Here is a 26,977-nt window from a genome sequence, read left to right on the forward strand (position 1 = left end):
AGCTTACAAGACTTAAGCTTGATTTAGACTTCTGCAGGAAATTTATGTCCTAACTTACATAGTAACCGGAAACTCCTTTTATTCCTACAGCGCAACCATTGAAGTCATTGTGATATGAATTGACCTGACATGTAGTTAAATTCCTTGGGAGGCGCATGTCAAGTTACGTATAAGGTTGCAGTGTAGGGTTAAAATGGAGTTACAGTTGTGACACAAGTTATGATATAGATCTGATGAAAAACTCTAATTCACATGTTACAATTAAATCTGTTGCTAACATCTTGGTGTCAGATACCACGGCACACCTTCAGGTGTCTAGTGGAGCCAATGCCTAGATGAGTTAGGGCTGTTTTATCAGCAAAAAGGGGGACCAACACAATATATGGCAGGTGGTCATAATGTTATGCCTGATTGGTGTATAAACTGATGTCTTCTACCTGTGATGTAAGGTAATCCAATTACATTTACATATTTCTATTTTTATATGGCATCAGTTCACAACAACTGCCTCAGTGTGCTTTACATTGTAAGGTAAAAACCCTACATTAGAAAAAAAACAACAGTCACATGAGCCTCAGGCTATTACCTGATATGAGCACCACAGCCTGCTCTGCACCACTCCAACGATAGTGCATTACTGTAAACTTTACCACAAATGTGCAAACTAACCAGATTAGCCTGCACTAAATTGCACTAAACTGTCTAGTAAACTACTTTCACGAAACCTTGTCTTTAAATACCACCAAATTAGCATTCATAACACATCATATAAAAACCACTATCTTTAAAAACACAAAAATTTAAATAGATCATTACAAGCATGAGACTGTCCCCGTGTATATACTGTATGTATAGTAACTAGCTATTCATCCTTATTTATTCCACAATTTATCCCAACATCTTTGGGTCACCGTCACCATTAAACATATAAATATCCCATACATGCTGTTAATGTTTGTGTCATGCTGCTGTGTTGCTGTAGTCTCCACTGTTTGTCTATTCTGTTTACACTGAGAGCAAAGGGGGGGAAAGGAGCTCAATTCCTTGAATGTGTACACAGTCTTGGCCTGTTGCTGATTTTAAATTTCCGCTTCACTAAAAGTTCACTTGCTGAACAGTCCTTTCTTTTGAAAGTAACACTCATCTTCCTCTCGTCTTGTCTTGCGTGCATATTAATTTCTAAAATGTATCACGTTAACGTTTTTGTTTGGGGTTTTTTCTCTCTCCCTGGGAAATACAGCGAGGAGAGGAGGAGCTACAGAGGAGGGGCTTGTGTTTGCTCCTCCTCTGTAGCCAGCTACTGTAGATGCTGAAACACCGCGACCGCTACCTTACATCTGCACCATGAACACATCACAGGGATGAGAAAGAAAATATCCTAGGTGTTGTGCCAAAATAAGTTAACAAATTAATAAAAGGTAATAATTTTCCAAAAAATTTCCTGCCTACACTAGCCTACATTACCAGTAAGGCTAGTTTTATGACACAAGCTACAAGATGCGATAAACTATAAAAGCCAATAAGTAATCAATGATATCCAGCATTATATTATTAATGAAAAATAAAATAATCATAGCCTATTCTAATCACCGATTGATATAGATTAATTAGAGGAAATGTGTTTAATTCAGGCTAATGTGTAAAGCAAATACAAAAGGAAGACTCAAAGTGCAGAATGAAACTGACTAAAAGAAATCAGTGATCCTTACACTACTGACAATGACGTCACCAAATCTAATATTGCTATAGGAATAAAAGCTGCAGGGTCCACAATAATAATAGTAATGAGCTAGTGATGGTTATTAATTTGGCCCCATGTGCACTTCAGCCAAGCATGTGCAAAGCGGCAGCAGACTGAGCTACTACTATAACCCTCCGGTGTTTGTGTGCACGTCCCTGTTTTCTGTCATTTTAAGCGCTCGCTCCTTTTCGTCTGCGTCTCTTCAGTCGTAGTCTGTATCTGCTGCAAACTCAGAGACCAGCAGCACCACAACAGTGTGGAGTGGGCGTCAAAATCCCCACGCCACTTATGAAAATGGACTGAGTTTTTGTCCGCCCTTTCGAGCCAAGGCTCTCTTGTTCACGGGGAGCTGATAGAAGATGACCCTTTTCTCTTCGCTTGAGGAGGCTTTGCTGCTGTGTGGGGGAGTGGGTTACATCCTGTGGCGTTTCCTGTGTTTGTAAACTAGACGGTACAGAAAACGTCGGGCGAGTGAAGCAGAAAGGTAGGTAAATATATTCTCATTTCTTCTCAGATGCTCCGCGGATTCCAAATGTGCATTACGCGGTCTGGTAGCTTTATCTGCAAAATCCACCGTGTGGTAGTAGAGCAAATGGGGGTTTGCACAAAATTACGGCGTCAATGTTAGCTCTCGCTAGGCCGCTAACAAATGTTAGCTTATTCGTCGGGAGGGGGAGGCACTCGCTGCGACGGCCATCACGAATGCCTTTATTACTCAGTCTTGTCTTGAACCGCTTTAGCTTATATCGTAAGAAGCGTCGTTTTGTAAAAATAATAATAATATTATTATTACATAAATCTAGCAAGATATATACTCTCGCTTTGCAGCTGTGTTACATCGGTGACCAGGTGGGCTTCAAAATTTGCTCGATTACTGGCAGTAACATTAGAGTGGGCGAGGGCGCCCGCGAGCAGCTAGCTGATGTTAGCTAGGTTGTTCCAGCATCAGCAGAACTAATGATGGGTTGGGTGGTAGTTTGAAGGCCACTCGTCGGTAAAGCTAATAAATTATATTATAGTCAGTATAATATAATAATATTGGCTCATTTAATTTTCTCCGCCATCACAAAACACAGCTACTAAAAACTGAAAATAACTATGCGACGTGTTCGTGTAGTGTTTTAATCAGTGTTGGCTGATGTTAGCATTTCGCTAGCTGTCTGTTTTCCTAGCAACGTTAGCCCTTTTTAGTTAACCCACGCCGATGGCGAAAACCTGTTATAAAAAATATTGTTGGCCACGGTTAACCTTTATAGTGTTGCACAAGCGTAGCATTTAATCCGTATAATGGTGAGTATAACAACGATCCTTCAAACTAACACAAAACCCCATGAGAACCCCTTCACAAGACCGAGCAGTGTTTCTTTCGGTAATTTAATGGCCTCCTCGTAACATTCGAGTTAACAAACCTCGTGTTTAAAAATACAAAACGCACGTTTAAATGCAAACGATCAGCGTGGGTGCAGTCGGAGAACTTTACGTGCTTTTTTTACTTTATTTAGGCTTATAATTTATTGCATTGCAAGCACTTTTGCATTAGTCTCCAGCAGCACACTAATAATCACCCTCGCTCATATATATTCCACAACAGCTAAGGTTTTCTCCATGATATCACCCCAAGTTGTACTTTACAAGGGGATTCATGTAATCTGAGTTATTTCCTTCAAAATAATAATAACCTCCCCTGATAGACTCGCACCCACGCAGCTGCTTCTTTTGTGCTATTAAATGTTGAATTCTGGTTTGTATTTTACATGTTTTTTTTTCTTTTGTTACCTTTCGTACTTAACATATGTCCTGCACTACCTGCACTATAAATGATACATGGTTTTTTGTTTTTTAAAGAACTTCCCATGTTTAAGTGTTTGGACATGCTAATTGTCTCATCAGTCATCCTGGTATTTTAAAATGTGATTTGTCTGACTCTGCTGTAGTTTCTCTGCAGTATGCCAATCTTCACACGTTTCTGTTTTTGCACAAATATATACTTAATTCTGAAGACCTGAAGGTTTTACACAAATTGAAACCAGCTAGACTAAAAATGACCTTTCATGATGCCTTACAAGAGTTTCGTATTTATTACCTAGAGCAAAGTGGACCTTTTTAGATTGTTGGCGCAGAGCTTGTTTTTTTTTTAAACTACTGGGGAAATTTTCATAACCAAACTTCATCCAAATACATACACCAAAAATTATCATTTGATGTGCACTAGGCTTACAGTATTTAGTAGATTAACAGAAATGGTTCTCAAAACACGGAGCTTTACGATCCTTACAACCTATGCAGCATATACTGCATCTATATGCTGCACATAAATGAAGTGATGCTAACTTAAAATGTGTAAGAATATTTAGTTGTTATAAATTTGCATGCATTGTACTTAAAGCTACTGTAAAATCGATGCTATATTCATATCACTTAAATTCACCTCCACACTAATGTCTCAACACAGACAAATCTAATATGCAGAACTGGGAACAAAACAGATTCGAATTGTAAATTTTCGCACCCATATTAATGATCTCTTGCAGTCATAATCATCTCTGTCTGAGTTTTTGTATTTTTACTTTTTATCATAATGCTTTTTATTATAATGCATACTCATCTCATCTTTATGAGATGAGTATGATATCTGATCATGATTTGGCGTGTTTATTATAAAATGGGGAAAAAACATAGGTGTAAGGTAAAAATATAGCACGATTAAGTAAATCTTAGCCACAGTTAGTAAACCCTTTATGCAAATCGTCCAATCATTTGTCCAAATGAGACACATTTCTGTATTATATTTCTTTGGCATATGTAACGGTAAAGACAGCAGGTGCTGCTGTTGTAATTTAATGTTTGTCTGTTTCATCCACATCCTCCTCTTCCTCAGTTTTAATGCTTGATGAGTGAGGTGGGTGTGGCTTCCCACCAGCCCGACCATCCTGACTGACGGATCTCTGGATGACCTTGTCCCCACCCCTGCCCCTGCGCTCACATATACAACAGCAATGTCACATCTGCCCAGCAGCTCAGTCCGCGACCATATGAAATGGGTTTGTTTTAAGAACACCAAAGTGGTGACAAATAACTTTACTTGCAGTCTTGTGTCACTCAGGATGTTGTCGTTGATGACTGCCAAAGCACATTGCGTGCTACTCGCAGTATTGTCTTAGATGCAGATCATTTGAAATTGCAGACTGCTGATTTGTTGAAATGCTTGATGTGTTTGGTAAAGTGTTGTTGTTAACTCTCTTTCTTTGCAGGCGGGGCTGCTTGGCTGCGAAGCGGTCCTGTCCAGTATGGCCCTGATGCAGGCCAGCTCCATGGCCGCTCCACCCAAAAAAATGATGGCTCCACTTGGCCATGCACCACCGCAGAGAGAGGGACCTGACCGCGCTCCTCAGAGCCATATGATCCTCCCATCTGGAATGAGCTGTCCACCCCTGGTTAGGACCCACGTGGGAAATGTGGAGTGGAAATTGGGCTGTTTTATGTTGTGTTACTGATATTCTGAAGGGTGTAAACACTTGGCACAATAGGTCATCCTATTGTGATTTCTCCCAGTTTAAAACAACTTTTGCTTTCTGTTTAGCATTTTAACTTATAATTTAGATTGGATATAGATTGAAATTGTGATGGAAAAGGGAATTAACCTAAGCACTAACAAGTTATACTCAAGGGTGCGTAGTTAGTTCCCTTTTTAGCCCATTTTCCTTTGTTTTCCACAACTTAGAAGTTTTTTTGTTTTGGCAAACGAAACTTGCAATTACCAGAAAATTAAAGAGCACTTATCAGTTCTCCATCAGAAGGTGTGCCAAATGGTTTTAAAGTATGTAATGGTTTAACTAAAATTAGAAAATACAAACCTCAACTGTTATATGTGACCAACCTCTGCTTCCAGCGTTGGCAGAAATGGACATAATGGCTAAACTGCATCATTTCAGCTCAGTAATGTCCATACTGTTTTGTCTCAGAGAGCACTTTTAACACATTCTTAAAAATAGGAAATAATTAACTTTTTTCTTCTTTTTTTTTTTTTTTTGTCTGGCTTGGTAGCTTATCCGGAAGGAAGGTGAATTCCAAGCTCCCCGCCTGCTGGATGAGAAAGAGATGAGGGCCAACGAGGACATGCAGCAGAAAAAAAAGAACAGGAAATCAGTAACGCCCTGTAAAGTGAGAGAACAAGAAGGAAGGGGAGGGAAGGTCAGTGGCTCTGATTGCTAAATAGGGAATTGTCTCTGTTGCGTCTGTTAATTTTTGCTCACTGCAGAAAATGCGCCCAAGCCGCTTTGTACATATTTTGTAGTTAAAGCATTTAACTTTATTCGAGTGCGCCTGACTTGGATCTCTTGTGTGCACATTTTGTTTGTGTGGGGGTGGGGGGAGGAGCTCAGGGAAGATGTGGAGGGGGTGGAGGATCTCTGGAGAGGAAAGAGGGGGAGGGGAGCAGAGTGAAGCAGAGCACAATAACTGCAGTTGTGTGCATAACAGGGGGAGCAGTAACATGAGGGCATTAGGCCATTGGAAGGGGTTGTGGGGTATTTTGTCAATTCAGATGTAAATGACGTAGTTTGAAAAACAAAACAACCTTTTATGTTGTCTTCATTCATACTGCTGATTTTAAGGATTAGTGGTTATAAATAACTCTCATTTTATATCTTAGGAGAGTAATAGCTATAGGACTGCACTTGCTGACATTTCACAAAAATTAGAATATCATCCAGTTCTGATCAGTTGGATGGGTGCTTTTTTGGGGGTATAACTGAAATGTTACTACACAATGAAGGTGTAGGATTTAAACTGTTTAACCACTGTTCTTGACCATTCTCCGTAGGGCGCAGGTGGCGATGAGAATGGTCCATCATCCAAAGTGCAGAAAAACTTTATTTGTGATCACTGTTACGGAGCGTTTAGGAGTGGATACCACCTCAAAAGACACATCCTCATTCATACAGGTATGGTTTGTGTTTGGAACAGCTCAAGTGCAGTTAGGCCAGGACAGCCTTTATTGCCTAAATATGTGAATGACTTGTTAAAAGAGGCTTTGAAAGCTTGAGTTATACTGAGTCTAGGAGTGTGCAGCGACTGTGAAGTTTTGCAATGGCCTGCTTAAAACATTGTTTGGTAATAGCTTTTGCCTCACAGCCACTCGGTATCTGTGGGGACTTTAACTAAAACTGGTGCTCTTCGGTTTAGGGGAGAAGCCGTATGCTTGTGCCGTATGTGACATGAGGTTTATTCAGCGTTACCACCTGGAGAGACACAGCCTCATTCACACGGGTATGCGTCTTTTAACCGTACCCATATTACATAAGTCTGACTACTTATGTAGTCTGTCACTTAAGTCAATGGACAGATGCTCAGGATTCATTTTGTCAGTGGACAGTAATTTCCAACAAAGCCACTCCCAAAATCTGTTCACCTCAAAATGTTCAGTCTGATAATTATGTGTTCCCAATAACTGGAAAGTTTACAGTGGGAAATTGAATACTGTGTGGTCCAATAACCCCGAGTCCACTATTAAAAACTCTTACTTTTTCAGCATTTATAACAAGTTTTCTTCCCTCTGGATTATATTTTGATCAGCATCAGTTGTAGAAGTATTTGCAAAATTTTAGCATGTATATTAATTTAGTCTAACAGAAATGATGATACAAATTTCTCTGTGCTCAGTGTTAGATTTAGTGTTTAGAGTGGGGTTTTTTTCGTTGTCTTTAGTTGCACTTTTTTCCTTTATTTTTGTGTGTAAATATTAAGATACATTTTAGTAGTTTTCTGTTTTAACATTACAACTGTAAACATAATACAGTCCATTTCAGTCAATAAACTTGCACAGCAGAATCTTTCTTGCTTGTTTACAAATTTGACCAAATTACAAAGACTAAAATTAAACGCCTGTGTATATTAGTCAGTTTTGTAACACCGTATTGCTGTTAAACAGTTCATTTTTGTCTAAAATCCAGGTTATGTTATTCTATTAAAGTAAAATGTGTTTTTGTTTTTAGTTTATTTTGGCTAACTCTACCGTAACCCTGAAGCAGAGTTCAGCTGTAGGTCTTGTGGAGGCTGAAATTACTACCAAAGCTCTGAAGCTTAGCGAATAATTACCACCACTGCTCAACCCATTAAAACAGCAAAGAAACAGAGGAAAAAAGGACATAGCAGTAGTAAGGTGAAGTTAAGGTGTGTAAAATGAGATGGCTTATCTAACAGATGAATAGCCAAACAATTGCATACAGCATCTATATTTTGGTACAGCTCAGGAAATTAGTCTGTGTTGTGACTTTGTGCAAATTCAAACTGATTTGTTGGGTCTTGTTTCCAACTTGTTGGCTCTTTGCTTAGACTTTGGCTGTGTTTCCTTTTTAATTAGCAAGATAAGCATTTCTGATCTGGACTTTTGTTTGTGCAGTGCTGTTTGATCCTCCCAAGATGTCTGTCTGACACACTTGTCTTAACATAGTTTGGTTTTTTTTTTTTTGGTTTTTTTTTTAATTTAAACTTCTTCATGGCAGATATACCCATGTTTTCTGATGTTACCTTATGCAGTACAGCATGTTACAGTGCAAAATGATGGAACACAAGTACAACAGACCACATTTGACTACCCTTTCTTCTACACCATCCTTTTTTTTTCTTTTTCCCAAATATCTGCCAAGACTTTCTTGCATGCAGTTCCTATACAAGTTTCAATTCAGAAGCAGATATATGTTGGTAAACGTTCTCTAAACGGTTGTTTAGAAACCAGCAGTATCGGTACATAGATGAATGATTTATTGTTTTTCCTCCCCAATATTCTTAAATTTCTAAATGACAACACCCACAGTTCTCTTAAGACTTTTTGATAGTGGACTTAAAAGTGGAGTTAGACCTGTGGACCTGTTTCTGTGAATTTGAATACCTGAAAGCACAGACTGCAAAACATGCAATGCATAGTTATTTGTGCATGTTTAAAATCATTTAAATAATTTTTGTATGTAATTCTTTTTTTATATGTAGTAAAAATGACTGCATGGACATCAAAGGACTATGTTCTTAGTTTTTTTTTTGTTGTGTTTTTTGTTTTGTTTTTAATTATATAAAATATAAACTGAGGATTTTATTTAAAAAAATACTTGGATTTTTTTAAAAACCTCATTGTTTTATACTATGCACTATGTGCAGGTCAGAGCTGCTGCCCCATTATTCCCCCCGTTTTATAAATGTAATTAAAAATTCACTAATAATCTTTAAGAGTAACCACTTGCACTTTGTGGCAAAATTGCATCTGTTCTTTGTTTTCTACATTATATATTATATAATTTTTTATATAATCGCTTATTTATTAGAATGAATAGCTAATAATTTTATGCTCTGTGTGTGTAGGGGTGAAGCCGTACGCTTGTTCCATGTGTGACATGAGATTTTTCCAGCGTTACCACCTGGAGAGACACAGACTCACTCATACGGGTATGCGTCCATTTACCGTACCCAGTTTAACTTTTAAAATCAGTTCTCTGAAATCAAAATTTATGCATTTAAAATCAGACACAAACAGCTTACAGGTAAACATGCAGCTGGGAAACGGCCTTTTATAGTTTTGCTTTTGTTTTGTTTTTTGTAAAAGGAGAACATTTTTTTGTGGGATTGAACTTTTGAGTAAGTGTTGAACACATTGTTTAAAGAGCCCTTTAGGGTATTTGTTGTACCATGAAAGGACTGAATTTTAATATATTCAGAAGAGAGGAAAGGGAAAGTATATCATGGTACAAAAATGCATCAGCATTTGATTTGCTTTATTTCAATCATTTAACGCTTGAAAAAGACACTTCAGTATACATCAGAATGTTAAATTACATGCACACAGCGACAAATATTAGCATTTAGCATTGCCCAAAGTGGTGGACTTGTCAAAGTACATAATCCCTCTTGTACCATTGCTGTGCACAAAAATCTTCATTCATGCAATTTTTAGCCAAGGGACAAGACTTTTGTACCAAAAAAAAGTTGTCCAAACATTTGAAGTTTCCAAATGTGCTCCAAGGGTTTGATCTGTCATGTTTGAACTTTAGCTGTATTTGGGTAAGTGCTCGTTGTGAAGAGCAAAATAGGCAACACCTTTGTTGAAATGAAATTTAAAAATAATTGACTGCCATCTGAGAATAATTTCACTTTATTAACATTTTTAAATTGTATGTACATTTTTTATTTTTATTTTTTGTGGTGAATCTCTAAAGAACAACTAGTGTACGAAACAGGAAGTGTTGACTCAAACAACTGGGGGCTCTATTGGGGTTACCTGAAGCCACAAAATATTGGCCGTCCCTTAGAGGTCAAGTCATCACACACAGCCAGTGTAATCCCGGATTGATACTCTTTCTGCGGCTTCACTTCGGGCAAAATGAGTAAAGCTTGCCATCAGCTGTTGTTTATAGCTGCATAGTTGTGTACCAAGTAATCATGAAAAAAACAGACTTTTACTTATTGATAATTGACTTAGTTGATCTACAAACGAAGATTGAAGAGTTCAATTAGTATTTTTTTTGTTCTTCTTTGAAAAGTGACATTTCAGTAATGTGAAAATATTGTTTTGTCTAAATTTCACATTTCTGTTAACTGTATGAGAAAAGTCATATTTAAGTAGTTGCTTTGATTTGGCCATGGTATATTATGGGAATAGTCCTTTGATGTCCACATTTTAAATGTAAACTAATGGCTGAGGGCTTCATGTTTCTAAGCTGTAACTGCCTTGCTTTTTAATTAACATTCATACAGTTACTCAGTTGCGTCTCTTGTAACTTTATGGTAGAAAGCAGATTGTAAGCTTTTGCAGGCCATCATTTTGGTGTGCAAGAAAGAAGCACGCATCTAGCAACGTGTTTTCTTAATTTTGCTGTAAATGGAATCAATGTACACTGTGTGAGGAAAAACCATTTGCTAAAAAATGCTTTGTTTCCACGAGTGATGGTTAACTTTGGAGAATGTTTGTGCTTCGGCTGGCCGGTGTAATCGCGCTCACTAGTTGTCTCGTTGCTGACATGTATGGCTTATGCCCTGTTGCTGCTTTTTTTTTTTTTTTTTTTTTTTTTTTTTTTTTTCCTTCCCCTCATAGTGCTATTCAGTTTATTTGAAAATGAGCTGCCCCCCTTTCTTTCATTGATGGAATGTAAAACAAATCGCTGTTTGCATGAAGCCTGGTTAGAATATAAAATGCCTGCTAAAGTCTTGAGTAACTTGATGCCTTCCTTTGAAGGAAGGTCTTAGCTAATATGTTGATACTTTGTGTATGTAGGGGTGAAGCCGTACGCTTGCTCCATGTGTGACATGAGGTTCTTCCAACGTTATCATCTGGCAAGACACAGCCTCACTCATACTGGTATGCGTCTGCTTACCGTAGTTCATTAGGTAGACGTGTTTTAAGTGTCTTAGCTTTCTACCTTCATGCATCGTGAATAGGATTCCAGCCCCCCAAAAAATAAATAACATGTTGAAGAGCATGAGGATGTATCCAGACATGTAATAGGAGGATGGAAAAAGTGGTAAACCTTTAGTTGAAATCTTGCATACATAGTAGGGGTATGCAAACAACCTCAGCTTTTCCCCTGCTGAAAGCTCTACTTTATCTGTACATTTATACCGTTTTTGTTTATCTTGTTTTTTTTTTTCAAAATTTCACTGAAATAAGTCGAGTGTTATCATAGTTCCTATAACCACTGCTAAATCTAAATTGTGCGTTGGCTTCTCAGGCCGATTGGTATAATATGTGAAACAAAAAGAAGAGCTATTCTAAGGGAAGAGTTGTGGTCATGTGTTAAAAATTGATGCCGTTTCTAGCTGATATTTACAAACTTTTATGTGTGTAGGGGTGAAGCCATACGCTTGCTCCATGTGTGATATGAGATTTTTCCAACGCTACCACTTGGCAAGACACAGCCTCACTCACACGGGTATGGGTCTGCTTTTTTTTTTTTTTTCACCCTGTCTTGGTGCCCAAATACCCAATTTTAAGTTTGCAGGCCACTCCTTTTTATAGGACCAAATACTCATAAACATCAAGCATTTTTAACTGTTGAGGCATATAAGGAGTGCATTTCAGTTTTCTACCTCAGTGTTACAATAACAGTCATCTTGATGAGTACTTTGAGTCAATTTTGGCTCTCAAAAAGCTTGTTGGCATGAAAAGTTTTAAGTTTGGCAAAAGACATTTTTGTTTGCTTATTTTTCCCCCCCCCCCCCACCACCCACCCTATTTACAGACATGTTAACAGATTATGAAATGTTAGACATGTGCATTTAGTGTGGCACTGTACTGATGCCACTGCTTTTGGCATGTCTGGATACATTATATAAGTGAGTCCTTGAATTCATTGTGCTTATTTTATTATTGTTATTACTATTATTTTCAAAGGATTTTGCTCTGTGTGTGCAGGGGTGAAGCCATATGCTTGCTCTATGTGTGACATGAGATTTTTCCAGAGATACCACCTGGCAAGACACACTCTCACCCATACGGGTACTAAGTTTTACTTGTCCCTCTCACTTAACACCATTAGGGCTTGTTGATATTTGTTTGTATGTGTGTGAATCACCTACCCGACAGACACAAAGCAAGCTGTGATTTATTTTTTTATTTTTTTTGTTAGTTCATTTTCTTGACTGTTAGACGCTAAGAATTAATAGTTTTGTCTTTTCTGTTGTGTACGTTGTATTTGCTAACTGCTGTTAGGGTTTATGTGACACGTTTTTCTGTCTTGTATGTTTAGAATTAGCTGGTCATGAAAGTACTTGCTCTTGTTATTATGTAATATTGACTAGTTTATGTAGATTGACAAATTTTGTGCACATAGTTCATGAGAACCTTTTTTTTTTATTTTTTTTTTATTATTATTATTTTTGTCCCCCCTAAAATTTCACACTGTATGCGTTTAGGGGTGAAGCCATACGCTTGCTCCATGTGTGACATGAGGTTCTTCCAGCGTTACCATTTGGCAAGACACAGCCTCACTCATACTGGTATGCTTGATTAATTGTTCCCCTTTCACTGTGAAACCTGATATATTTATAAACCATATACTCATTTGTTTTATGTTGATTTCACCGTCTTATATGATACTATAATTATCACATTGTTGGTAAATTAATTCCCCCTCATAAAAAAAAAAACAATGTTTAATAGAGCTTTTAGGCTTTGTTGGAAAACTGTCCACAGAAAAAGTGACTCTGTCAGTTACCTTGTTTTGTGATTAACACTGTAATGGCACTATTGCATGGTTATTCTTGACTATTGTATATTGAATGAAAGATACACTACACTAAAAAGCCTTTAAATTGCAGACATTGGTAGTATAAAATGTCGTTTGCAAGTACCTGTTTCCCCACATCTGGAGAAACTAAATGTTGGTGATTTTTCTTTTTTAATTATTTTTTTTTTTAGTGGGTAATCGTTAAGTTTCAACCAAACTTTAAGATGTAAAAATCGGTTTCTTTGATTATTTTTGATTTCTTAATACGCCTTTTAATGTCTGTATATTGTTAGTCTTTTCAGTGTAATGTGTTGTCAGTAAAAAAGCATGCTACAATAGTTAATCTGTCATTTATTTAAGTGGTGTTCATCACTTTCACCAGTGTGTTGAAATACATCTGATGTTGTTGTGCTGTCTTTAGGAGTGAAGCCATATGCTTGCACCATGTGTGACATGAGGTTTATACAACGTTACCAACTGGAGAGACACAGTCTCACTCATACAGGTATGCCTCACTTTTTAAATCTTGCCCCCCTCTCACCCTGACTTTCCCTTGCATGTGCCCACAAATAATGTTTACATGGCTGCTTCAAACTCGAGTTTGTGTTGCTTTCTATCACTTTTCTGACAAATGCTAATTTGTCATGATCTACCTGTAAGGATCTTCTGTAAGAATTTGTGTAGTAATATTTCCCCCATACTTTGTATATGAAATGACATGATGACTATAAAGTGAAAACTCAGTACCTCTCTAGTGTTTATTTAGCTATTAAAGTCATAATTATGTGTACTTTTTTTTTTTTTTTTTTTTAACCTAACAATTATTGTGGTAACTCTGTTTGATGCTTCGGCAGAGATGGGTAGTAACGCATTACTGTAATCTGATTATGGGTTTCAAGTAATGAGTAAAGTAAGGGATTACTATTGCAAAAAGTAATTAGAGTACTGTTACTTTCCCGTAAGCAGCCTGCGTTACTAAACTGTGATTTTGTTTGTGAGAGTGTCTGATGACAATGATAAGCATACGACGTCCGTGGCAGCAACAGACATGTGTAGATCAACAATGGATAATATGGAGAGAGTACGACCATGCAGCGTTTAAAGCTCCGAAGTACTGACATTACTTTGAATTTGATTCCGTAAAAGTGACAAAAACATTAGCGTCCGCTGTACACTCTACATGCGAAGAAAACTTCTTTCAACAGCGAAGTATTAAACCTTAAATCTGAGCAAGCACATAGCACGCTGCCATGGGAATGTGAACTTCACAGAGAAACCCCTGGATACCCCCTACTGACATGACCGCTGCGTCACCGAGCAAACCTTCACTGGCCCCACTCACTGGAATATGCAGAAAATAGGTTTAAATGTTAAACAAATTTCTTCCAGTCAGAGACAGTTGCATATAATTGAATTTTTGCTTGATGCAATGTGCATAAAGTTAAAACACTTTTTAATTTGATTCAAATTTATATGATGGATAATGCAGAAAAAGTAGAATTAGGCTGAAAGGTCTATTGCTTTATCATATATTCAGGTTGTGTATCGTGTGGGGGGGGGGGGGTTTTGGTGGGGGGGGGGGGGGGTATTTGTTTTTTTTGGGGGTTTTTTTTTTTAAGTAACTAAGTAATAAAGTAACTAATTACTTTTGAAAATAAGTAATCACTAAAGTAACTGGATTACTTACAGGGAGAAGTAATCAGTGATTGGTAACTAATTACTGTTTTCAAGTAACTTGACCAACACTGCATTTCTAAATGAAACATTTGTGGAAAAAAAGTAATGCTAGTTTATTTCAACTGTTTATTTTATTTTGTGGAATTAAACTCAAAATGAAAGAGCATGAAGGTGGTGAGTCTGCAACTAATGTTTTTATTCAAAAGTACAAAAGATGATATTGACAGCTATGACATTGTCATATTTGCATCATTTACAGTATGTATCAACTTTTTATATTAAACCTTGTAAACTGTGTGTGTATGGGGAAGAACAGAAAAAGGAGTTGTATTACTTGCAGCTTTGAATATTACAGTTAGCCAATTATCTTGATATAATGAAAACATTTCTTTTTTTTTTTTATTAAAAGATGAGTGGGCTTTTTTGTTTTTTACATGTTGATACTGAATTTAAGATTTGTTCATTGGGAATTGTTGTGCAAATTTACAAACTGAATTAAGGGGTGTAGGTTTTGTGGCCTTGTTGGAAGAAGTGGGAGGGGACTTTAAGGGAAACATTATCTTTTCAGTTGATGGGAATGTCACTTAGATCGGGACTGCCACTATCCAGGCCAGTGTTTGTTTGTCCCCCCCCCACATAATCGTGTCATTTCACATTCAAAGTGATGGTCAGGAACTAACACAAGCTTCTCTCTTTTAAAAAAAAAAGCTGTATATTTCCAAACTACAGATTTCTCTTATGGAAGATAAAGTTAATTTGTGCTTCGGTGCTAGGATAGGTTCTGTATGATGATTTTCAGAGCAGTTTCCTGTTAATTCTTGCTCCGCAAATGAATGTGCAAACTTAATGTCTTGTGCAGAGTTGTTTGCCAACTGCCTAAAATTGTCACACCTTCTGTGATCAGCGTGAACAAATCTATTCCAGAAAACCTGTATGTGGTATGTTGAAATTACACGATTAGAAGCACCCATTGACATAGTGTGAAAAACTTTTTGTTGTGCTAGTTGGAATGTGGACTTCAATTTTCAACCCAATTTTTTATTTCTATATATTTTTTTTGTCATTTTGATAGGTTTGGTTTTTTTGGTTAGGAAAATTTTAATTCTACTTTCTGCACAGAGGGCATTGTCCTTATTATTCAGAGATGCAAATGTTTTCAATTGGAATGACAGATTATTAAAGCACGCTGGAATTTCCAGTTTAAACAAAGCGCTGATAAGTGCAGCCAAACTTTACTAAGGAATTAGTAAAGTTTAACATGGATCAATTTTGGCAGTTGAGTGTTTTTATGCTAAAGCTGGTACTTTGTGTGTATAGGGGTGAAGCCGTACGCTTGCACCATGTGTGACAAGAGGTTTTTTCAGCGCTACCACCTGGCGAGACACAGCCTCACTCATATGGGTATGCGTCTGCCAATCTTAAAGCTGTCACAAAATTAGGATGCTGCTACATGTGTATGCTTGAGCTAGTCTTGTAAATCTGTATTCAGACACAGTTTATGATAAGATTCATTCAAAGTATAATTTCAGCTAGATGACATTATCAGCTCATGTTTAAGTGAACTTAATAGCCCCTCTGGGAAATTTGTAATTTGAAACAAGCATCTTAGATTGTACCCCTGTAAGTTACTTCAGGGGTATGACATTGGTTATTAACCACAGATATCAATTTAATCCACACTGGCACATTTAATTTATCAGGCATAATTATAGATACTTTTTTTTTTCTCTGTTGTAGAGAATCAAAAATAATTCTCTTGATGCTCTGCGTTTAGGTGTGAAACCTTACGCTTGTACCATGTGTGACATGAAGTTTTTTCAGCGTTACCACCTGGCGAGACACAGCCTCACTCATACGGGTATGGGTCCGTGCACCGTGCCCATGACATGTGTTGTTAGCAAGTGTGCACATTTAATTTAGTTAGTTTGTCTTATTACTTATATTTAGGAAACATGTCATGTATAAATATTATAAACATTTTCTTGTCTTTTGTTAGCTGTCAGCAGTCAGAATCAACAGGATAACCATAATTCAGTATTTTGCTGCTTTGAATTTTGTTGGCAATTATAATCTAAATTTATTTGGGGGAAAAAGTTCTGGTTTTGCATGAATTGGCCACTGTGTGGTTAATAACCAATAGCTTAAATATTTTTTTCTAAATTAAAAAAAAAAAAAAGGAAAGAAAGAAAATAAAGGAAAAAGAGCGAGAGACCGTGAGGCAAAGTAATATAATATTGCTACTCTGCGTTTAGGTGTGAAACCTTATGCTTGCACCATGTGTGACAAGAGGTTTTTTCAGCGCTACCACCTGGCGAGACACAGCCTCACTCATATGGGTATGCGTTCACCCACCTTACCCATTTCACTGAAATCAGACTGTATGTGCATTTTGTTACGAGTAAGCTGTTTATGCTAGTTACTTTAAAGTGGCCAGAAGAATGATGTTGATGAAGCCTACCCTACATTATGTTCATAATTGTAACGTTTTATGTGACTGTGAGGAAATACAGGACTGCAACATCATCAGCTCATGTAATGTGTTAAGCTGTGGATTTGAGAATTGGTTCAGTTTGTATTCTTTACTGGAATTGGATGAACAACAAGTTACAGCTTTAAAAAAAGGAAATTAATAATAGTGGTTAACAACCCATCAATTCTGAATAAATTAAGTAATTTGCTTATTGATGGATTGTGAACACAAAAACGAGTCTGAAAATAATACCTTAATGCTTTGCATTTAGGTGTGAAACCTTACGCTTGTACCATGTGTGACATGAAGTTTTTTCAACGTTACCACCTGGCAAGACACAGCCTCACACATACGGGTATGCGTCAGTGCACCTGCCCATAACACTTTATATTGGTCACTGTCACACAGCTTTTATTGTACCAATATCAAGTATTACCAAGTACCACCAGTTTACATCTTGCATAGCTATATAGGGAAATTATAGAGATGCACCGATTGCAATTTTTCTTGGAGAATCCGGTTGCTGTACACACCTACCAAACAAATCAGGTTCAACAGATTTGTATAACAAGACAAATGTCAGGGCCTGCATCATTTTCCATTATCCTTGTAACTTCACCACATAACGGGTCATTGACTTTTTGTGTTTTTCACTTATCTCCATAATTTCCCTTGATATTAACCTCTAAAAATTGTTGCTTATACCGAGGCTCCTGGTTTGCAGATGGCTCTGAGATCTGGCTAGCTTTAGTCACTGGGATCAAAGTGATTTAAGTCTCAAACATTTTTGTGGTGATCCTCCCCAGTTTAGTTTGCCAAACTTTGTGCCTTGACTCACAGTGAGGAACTTAGATGCTAATGACATGTTAACGTGTGGCTGTGACCATGGATGTGAATTGATTAAGCATGCATGAAACTCATTAGTAACCCAACGTATGGGAGCCAGTCTGGGCAGACAATGTTGGAAAAAGGACGATTCTGCTCCTTCATGAGTCAATCGGTGCATCTCTAGTAATCTAATTAAAATAATAGACACCCTTTTGAGCACATAGCATCTTTTGAAACAAAATTAACTGTAGAACTCTGGACTGTAGAGACATTTGGCTAATTAGAAAAATCAGAGAATCTTATTTCTTGTGAAATCCTATTTCATTACTTGCCTAAAAGGAGAGATCAAAATGCTTAGTTAGTATTAAGACTAAACAGGGGTCCTGGGTCCACCACACACATCTCCGCACGGTCTGTCTCCACAAACTGTGACAGTACGACCATGCTTTTATAGAAAGTGATGGTCTTTATTAAAGTTTACCCCGAGCTTCAGTTGTAACACTTTGGAGTACTAATATCTTGATTTATATAGATAAAATGGTCCATTAACTGATTTTTGTGGGTATCTAGTGTTTCATGAAGAAAACATTTGGCATCTTTGTTTTGCATGCATTGGCAAATGTGTGGTTAATGAATAATAGCCTAGATTTTTATTGGTAACATGGAAACTGAGGTAAAGTAATATAATATTGCTACTTTGCGTTTAGGTGTGAAACCTTATGCTTGCACCATGTGTGACAAGAGGTTTTTTCAGCGCTACCACCTGGCGAGACACAGCCTCACTCATATGGGTATGCGTCCACCCACCTTACCCGTACTACAGTACTTTCATTATGTTAAATATAGGGACAGTTACTATTATTCTTACTAAGTAGTGCACTTATCTTAATCAAGGCTATCCTGTATTATCTGTGAAAGGAAACATTATTACAAATCTTGGCATGTACGTAAATCTTGGACTATGATATCATCAGCTCATGAGATGTGTTTAGCTGTGGATTTGAAATTTGAACAACAGTTTTAATGTATTCTTAATTGGATTTAGAGCGTAATCTTTGGCTAGATTAAACAAGTGAAGCATGGTTAACAACCCATCAATTGTAAATTGATGTTAAAAGTACAATATTGATTGATGGATTGTAAAACAGAAGCTCAAAGACCTGAAATTAACATATTGATGCTTTGCATTTAGGTGTGAAACCTTTTGCTTGTACCATGTGTGACATGAGGTTTGTTCAGCGTTACCACCTGGCGAGACACAGCCTCACTCATACGGGTATGCGTCCGCGCACCTGCCCTTATCACATTTCATACAGTACTGTGCAAAGGTTTTGGACAGTCAAAATAAAGCAAGGCTATTTTAAAAGATGATGCCACGAATAGTTCATTTTAAGTAACTCCATATAAAGACTTCATATTCTGCCTGTTAGTTATAGGAGAACGTGCCACAATTTTCTTGTCTGTATCGACTGTTTCAGCGCGTTCTCTCCATGTAATCCCAGACCATCTCCATGATGTTATGGTCATGTAGAGGGCATCTGTTGTAGAATATGATGTTCATTTTGTCACTGATCTTAAGTTCTTTGTAACTGTATTTATTTAGGGTTGTTTTACTAAAGAATGAATTGGGCCAATCAGACACCTTAATCATAATATTGTTTGATGTAAAAAAGATATTAAGAACTCGAGTTTCTAAACTTTTTCACAGTACTGTAGATGACTTTTATTGTGTAATATAAAGGGTACTTCTGTGTAGTTATAAAGTAGGCACATTGTTTAGCACTTCTTAGGGAGAATACTTTTGGATCTAAAACAGTATTTTATTCCCCTAGGGGTTTGGTTAGTTGCTCCGAATGTTTGAATTGCCATTGTTCACACTTTTTTTTTTTTTTTTGTAGTGTGTTTGGTTAATCTAATATATGAACTGCAGAATATCTGACCAACACCCTCACCCCATTTAAACCTGGTTGTGATGTGTATCTGGATACATTATCTAGATCAAGAAAACCCTGTGTATTATAATTGGATGCCAAAGGACCCTGAGGGGTTTCCAAGGCTGCCAAGACATCTAATTTTCCCAGTGTGTCTTCAGTCTTCCCCTGGGTCTCCTCATGCATTGAAAAGTCTGAAATTCTTGGCCTACAGTGTCCTGGAGGCCCTGAATCACCTCAGCTGGGTTCTCTTGGTTGAGATAAGGACTCTGCTCTGAGCAGCTCCCAAATGGCTGGCTCTTTGTCTAAGGCTGAGCCCTGACGTATGTTGGAGGCTTATTCCCATCATTTGTATCTGTACTTTTTTGTTCACTACACACAGAACTTGTGTCAACGAGTAAAATCTGATATTTCAACTTTAGAGCATCAACATTGATGAAAACAGAAACACACACGTACTCAGTAGCTGGGTTGGTATTAATACCAGGAGATTTAAACAGACCCTGGAACCAGCACTTAATCATGTTTTCCCGATTAAGAGCAGTACTGATCATTTAGTTTATCTGTTGAAAATGCAATTAATCTAAAATGTTAATCCAAAGGTCTATGGATCAGATTTCATTAGACAGATAATGTGTCCAGATTGCATACATTTAAAGTTGTAATACCAGGTGTTACTCTGGGTTTGTTGTTGAGAAGGCTTAAAGCTTTTTGAAAGAATCTCCTTATAGGTAGGGTTTGGTCATAATCATTTCAAACCCCGTTCCAAATCCAATACCTGAGATTGCCAACAATCAAATGTTTAGAACACGAAACACATTTTGTGTACATTTTAGTAATTTGTCCTTAAAGTCTTTTGATTCTTTTTAATCAAAGGTATGAAATGGCAATTCTGATACTTCTGTGTCCCAGTAATGGGTGCATTAGCTCTCACCCATAGCCTAAACCACAAAATAAGTCAAATTATTTTTTTTATATTAGCTCAATGTTGCAAAATCCAATTGTCACTGACAAACCAGTGTAAAACAACTAGGTTAAACATAGTCCCAGTTACCAGTTCTACCTTAACTACCCTCATTTTATTTTTACATTTATGATTGTAGTAATTTAATCTGTAATCTATTAAAGTATTTGTTACACTACATATTGACAAAAGCCTCAAACATGAGTAACTTAGTTAAATATCTATAATATTAGTAAAGAGGGGATATGGTCCAACATCAAATTTGTAAACCTCAAAGGGAATAAATACTATGATTTCTATTTATTATTGATGCACAATGACTTTAATCTTATACAGCACACAGGACAGGCTTTGGTGATATTGTTTCAAAATGTGTATCTCCTGTATTATGTTAAAATCTAACTGAAGTCTATTAGTTTATCCAATGGTCGGAGCTGTGTAGTTGCAGTGTCTAAACATTTTGGCGTTATGTCTGAAAAATAAAGTACAGAGTGCATAGTTAGGTTGAAAGTTGTGTTTGTTGGACTTGTGAGTGGTAGGGCTAATATATTGCTCTGTGTGTGTAGGGGTGAAGCCGTATGCTTGTTCCATGTGTGACATGAGGTTTATTCAGCGTAACCACCTGGAGAGACACAGCCTCACTCATACGGGTATGCGTTCCTCTACCGTACCCTTATTTCGGAGAAAGGCACTGGCGCTTGAAACATAACTGGGTCACAACAAACTCGAGTTTGGATTGTCAAGTCATTTGATGGGATGTTGAACCAGTCTCCAAAAAAAAAAGAGAAAAAAAAAAGTTGCCCCAATTTGTGGGCCCTCCATCATGTGTACATCCGGGCCACAAAAACATGAAATTCCACTTTGATCTACACATAATGAGTTGATGACGAGGCCTTTTTAGAACATCAGTTATCAGATGCTGAAAATTCACTGTTGAAACTTACTAATAAGGGAGTTGTTTTTGTTTTTTTCCTGACGTTTTTCTTTTTAAATTTTTTTGTTTTTTTTAAGTGTTGGAAATTTAGTCTGCAAAGAAAGATTTAGTAAGTAAAAATCTGCCTGCAGTTTGGTACAAGACGCTAAAATTGATGCATTGACTTTGTATTTGTGTGCTCTTTTAGGAGAGAAGCCATTTGCTTGTGACATGTGTGATATGAGGTTTATTCAGCGCTACCACCTTGAGAGACACAAGCGTGTCCATAGTGGAGAGAAGCCTTACCAGTGTGAACGGTGCCAGCAGGTATGTATGAATAAACACGGCGTACACGCGTGAGGTGTCTTACGTGCTGAATTTCAAATTTGGACTTGAGTGGGTCGTATCAGCACCACCAGACTTTTCAGTTCCTTTAGACATCAGGCTGTTAAGTTATTTTTCTTAAGAGGTAAGATTCTCATACTGCAGATGAGCTCCAGCTCCACCGCCTTTGACTGCACCTAGCAACAGTAGTCCTTGTTTTGCTCTGTGGCGAGCTAACTGAAGCAGCACGTGCTGTGGGTTATGGTTTGAGTGAAGATGGAACTAGATATATACGTTAATACAGAAATAAATACAATTATCAGTGAAAGCCACAGTGGGTCTAGCTCATCAGCACAGACTGAATTCTTAGAAAAAAAGAAGAGGGGTTCTCCACTAGTGATTTGATCTTTGCCACTATCGATGCACTAAAACTAGAAATGCTAAAATATGCTGCCATATAAATACTTGGATGGATTGATGGCACTGCATCTGGATAAAGTCTATATATAGGGAACAACTGTTTTTCCACATTGTTAGTCACTTTTTTGAAATATTAGGGACTTCTCTGCATTTCCCACTCTTTGTTTGCCCTCTGACACGCCTGAGTTTAGAGTAATCATGTATGGTTTAAATTCCTTCCTTCATAGTTCCATTTTACTCTGACATTTTTAATTTTATCATATTTTTTAAAATGATGACCTTGAAATTGACCTGAATTTGACCGTGTCTAATATTTATCTTTTGAAGAACTTTTCGCGCACAGACCGACTGTTGCGACATCGGCGGTTGTGCCAGGGGCGCGGCGTAGCCAAAGTAGAGAACCAGCCCTGTTGCGAACCACGCCCATATCCCCAAGAACCCCCACCGGCACCCCCAACCTGGAGCCCCCTGCATCCACCTCCGGGTCGACTGGCGGTCTGACATTCAATCTTCTCTGGATCCACAACACCTCCAGAGACGGGACAAGCCACAGGGTTTCTTCTCAGCTCTGTGCAGAGTGCCATCACATTCTAGCACAGACTGATCTTGCAGCTCGAGTCTTGGGATTAATAACGACAGCGGGACATTTGTGGGTTTTTTTGTTGACTTTTTACTGTGTTTCTGTTTCTTCCCATTTTTTAAGATGAGACTTTTCTGTGATAAACGGTGGTCCTGTTTTGTACTTAATCTATTTGATTTTTGCAAAAAAAAAGAAGTTTATTGTTCAAAAAAAAAAATTTGCATTTGGTGGTACTCGGACAGGAAACGGTTGACTGTGTGATGAGGTGGAGAAGAAGAGTATTTGAGCTTCTTTCTAATTTTTTGTTGTTGTTTATTCTCTTTGGCCTGGAAAGGATCATAAAAGCATTTTAGGTTAAAGTTATTAAAACTGAACTTTTCTTCCAGGTAAAGTGAGGAAACTATGTTGGCATTTCATGTACAGACCGGAGTTTACTTGCCTTGTATCAGACAGTGTTAAGCATAAAGACAGGTCATTGAAAGCATCATCATTATTATCATTATTATTATTATTATTATTATTACTGTGTAAATCTGATGTGATGCATAAAGTGTTTCCTGGCTTTTTCAGCTCGGAAGGTCCAGTTTTAATGATTATTTTGTAAGAAAAACAAGGTGTTGACGTAAATTGGAATTTGGCTCAAATGCAGTCTTTGGCCACCGTCACCATCGTATCCTGAGAAAACCCGAGTAACTTTGTGTGACATAAAACTAATATCAATAACTGTAAAACCAGGACTTCCAAGAAACGAAAGTGCGACCTGCAGTCGACGAGATGCGCACTTAACGTGTGTCGGGTCCCAGAGCGTCACACACAGGACGGCAGACTTGGCGAGCCCTCCTTCATGTGTACTGAGGGCGTGTGGTGGTGTTCAGCTGTAAATATACAGAACATGTATAGAGATCTGCAGCACTAAAGCAGGACATTTCCTCTGCTCGCTCATGCTGCATAGATCCTGGTGTATAATGATGCAGGTTAGCCACTTTTGAAGTCCAGTGATGTTTGTACAGATCACTTTGTGAGATTAGTGGGCGTATACAAAATCTTGTGGCCTTAGTATGTTTCTGTTGTTTTCTTTTCTTTTCTCATCTGCCTTTTTCTTGGCCGTTTATTATTGTGGATCAGATGTATTTACTAGCCTTTCGTCATCATCATCATATTATTATTATTTTTAATCCTTAAGCTGTCGTGGTTACTGAATGTGGATGGATTCAGTGGCGCTGAACCAGACTAATGTGCTCTTCTGTTTAGAAGTCATGTTTATGGTGATAACTGAATATTTTGGGTCATAGCTACTGGTGATGGTGTAACACAGAATATAATCCTTAAAAAAAAAAAGGAGGCCCTTGCGCGTGGCGGTCCGTGTGAGAAGACAGTCGTGCTACATTGTTTTCCACGCGGCGGTGCTTTGGCTGGTCGCAGGCCACGGCAGGATCAACACCTGCTTGACTCTGCCGCACACCTAACAACTGCTTTTTCATCCAGACATTACTATACAGTTGGTGTGGAATAACGGTCACGTCTTTGGGTTTAGCCTTAAGTTGCGGATACACAAATAGTCATTGTAGTACTAAATGATAGCGTTACAAGCGATTTCTTTTACCTTTTGAACTTTTGAAAGTACTCGGTACAGCAAGGAGTGGCCCCACGGGGCCCGCTTTGCTGCTTTTTAATGACTTTCTCAAACACGCTCCTTTCTGTGACTGGTAAACTTGTGATCACGTCGTCCTGTTGTTTAACCCAGAAATGTCAGTGCAGACTGGGGCGAATAATCTGTTGGTAACTACGGTCTTATTCGGATAAATAGTGAGTGGTCCAGATGACACTTGTGGAGATGGGAGTCCCGCCACGCTTTCTATGGTCTGTGAATTGTAGGATGAAGAGATGTTTGTGTTCGATACAGAGAAGTGGAAGACTGAGTCGAGTGATGTTTTACCAAAAGTATTAATGAGAAGCTTTCTTTAAATGGTCCATTGATTATCAAATCTGTGTGCACAAAGATGGGATTCTGTTATCAGCGGCTTGGCCTTTTAAAGAGCAGAGGAGCCAAGTTTGAGAAATGAAATCCTCTGCTGTGGAAACACTATTCCCAATCTGTGGAAGGGACACTTCTGGTGTGAGCACATACTGAAAACGGCAAAAGGGCAATACAATATATAGTAGACGTCACTTGTTAATACGTTTTTGTCATTCACTGTTTTTAGTATTCTCATTGTTAAATGCAATAGAACCCTGTTGTAAGATTGAGGTTTTATTTTCTTCTTTTTACAGACAGATCAAAGGAGGCTTTTATTTTCTGTTTTTTTTGTCTGCGAGTTTGTCATCACATTTTTGATGATTGTTTCAAGGACCTTTTTTATTCTGATGAAATTGTAAACACTGGAGTGTAAGGAAAAAAGACAAAAAAAGAGATGGATATTTTTGTCCTTCAATCTGTACTAGATTTTAGGTTTTAGACAAAGCCTATTTCTCCTGAACTTGACACGAAAGGCGGACAGAACAATTTGGATCAGTACAGTTGAGAGCCCAGGATGTTCGGTGATTTTTGACACTAGAGGCAGTAGTACTGCAAGAAAATGTTTTCTTTCTTATACAAAGTCCCTGGTATTTGTAGTAAATTATATTGACAATGGTATTAGATGAACAACAGCATAACAGTAGCTATCACAGATTAGTTGTTTTCTTTATTAGTCTTGCATGCAGAGTTATGGTCCTCAGTTAAGATAGGATCTTGATATTGATTATTTTGTGTAGGAAAATGAGTGCATAAGAATAACTTCCTAAAAAAATGTTACAATGATTAATGTAAAATGGGCTAACTAATATGTACCCTTGTGATCCAATTAGTTTCAACTGTATGAAAATCAGAGGAGAGGCTTCTTACTATTATGCTGAAATAATAAAAAAAAAAGAATTTGTAAAGGAATATGATTTTTTTTTTTTTTTTTAAAATTTGTGTGTTTTTGATCTCAGGTAAGTTAAAAAAAACACTTCAATGATATGTCACTTGTATTTGATTTAACATCAAGGTGGCTCCATGTTTTGTTTATTTTAATGTAACTTCTACTTAATACATTTTTATTTATTGTCCTTTTGACAGAGATGATTTCCTCTGGTGTTTATGTGAGCTTATTATGACAAAGGTTGTAACCCATAGTGAAGAGTATCAGGACAGTCACAAAAAAGAGGTTATTGTGATTTGTTCATGCTCACATTGTAACTGGTGTTCAAAAGGTAGAGCATGTTATTGACCTCTGTTCCTACCACCTGAATGTTGCAGTGGCAACTGAGAATCATCAGTCCAGGCAATGTTTTCAGTCTTCTGTTGTCCGGTTTTAGTGAGCCCGTGTGAACTGTTCCCTGTTTCCTGTTGTTAGCTAACAGGAGTTGTATCCCATCTGCAGGGCGTGTTGTGCATTTAGAGATGGTCTTCTGTAAATGCTTCTGATGGTGGTGTGGTAAAATCCCAGTATAATAGCAGTTTCTGGAATCTGCAGACCAGCCTGTCTGGCACCAAAAACCATGCCACTCTCAAAGTCACGCTTCTTCCTCATTCTAATGCTCACTTTGAACTTCAACAGGTCATCTCGACCATATCTATATGCCTAAATGTACTGAGTTGCTGACATTTGATTTTGCAGATTATATATTTGCATTAACGCACAGTGAAACAGTTGTGCCTAATGAAGTTGGCGTGTGTGTATATAAATTTAATATACACTTGTTCAGTTAAATGTATTTGTGTTAATCAGTCCACGGTGTGTTCTGCCATCTTTTAAACACTTCTGGGCATTTATTTTGAACTAGCATTCAAACTAACTTCCTTCTCAATAATTAGCTTTATATATTGAACCTTTTTTTTTTTTTTTTTTTTTTTTAAGGGGGCGGTTTAAAAAGTTGGATGTTGCCACAAAGTACT

The 26,977-nt window shown here is 37.6% G+C and overlaps 1 protein-coding gene across 31 annotated transcripts; it reads left to right on the forward strand.

Annotated features, from left to right (window-relative positions):
• The first annotated feature begins 1,878 nt into the window (after positions 1 to 1,878).
• On the forward strand, positions 1,879 to 25,984 carry znf740a (zinc finger protein 740a). Of its 31 annotated transcripts, none has more exons than XM_085406372.1 (21): positions 1,879 to 2,229; positions 4,620 to 4,782; positions 4,993 to 5,175; positions 5,786 to 5,932; positions 6,564 to 6,684; positions 6,926 to 7,009; positions 9,095 to 9,178; positions 11,001 to 11,084; positions 11,572 to 11,655; positions 12,138 to 12,221; positions 12,638 to 12,721; positions 13,373 to 13,456; positions 15,946 to 16,029; positions 16,403 to 16,486; positions 16,881 to 16,964; positions 17,370 to 17,453; positions 18,634 to 18,717; positions 19,119 to 19,202; positions 21,388 to 21,471; positions 21,943 to 22,061; positions 22,806 to 25,984. In XM_085406372.1, exons 2-21 carry the CDS (start codon positions 4,738 to 4,740, stop codon positions 22,977 to 22,979), a joined length of 1,965 nt encoding a protein of 654 aa, XP_085262498.1. In that variant the 5' UTR covers positions 1,879 to 2,229; positions 4,620 to 4,737; the 3' UTR covers positions 22,980 to 25,984. The 31 variants fall into 31 exon arrangements, with proteins under 31 accessions (XP_085262498.1, XP_085262507.1, XP_085262516.1 ...); XM_085406371.1 differs by having other exon boundaries at positions 1,880 to 2,225; XM_085406373.1 differs by lacking the exon at positions 1,879 to 2,229 and adding an exon at positions 2,372 to 2,590.
• Positions 25,985 to 26,977: the final 993 nt, after the last annotated feature.

The sequence above is a fragment of the Rhamphochromis longiceps genome, linkage group LG5 (assembly GCF_057381845.1).
Source record: "Rhamphochromis longiceps isolate RC_006_pf linkage group LG5, R_longiceps_female_GT1.1, whole genome shotgun sequence".
Classification (NCBI taxonomy): domain Eukaryota; kingdom Metazoa; phylum Chordata; class Actinopteri; order Cichliformes; family Cichlidae; genus Rhamphochromis; species Rhamphochromis longiceps.

What these genes read in the sequence shown, in the direction of transcription:
- znf740a (XM_085406372.1), top strand. Translation starts at nt 4,738, where the DNA reads ATGTCACATCTGCCCAGCAGCTCAGTCCGCGACCATATGAAATGG. An exon ending in ACACAGCCTCACTCACACGG is followed by an intron (nt 11,656 to 12,137) that starts GTATGGGTCTGC and finishes CTGTGTGTGCAG; the next exon opens with GGGTGAAGCCATATGCTTGC. An exon ending in ACACACTCTCACCCATACGG is followed by an intron (nt 12,222 to 12,637) that starts GTACTAAGTTTT and finishes GTATGCGTTTAG; the next exon opens with GGGTGAAGCCATACGCTTGC.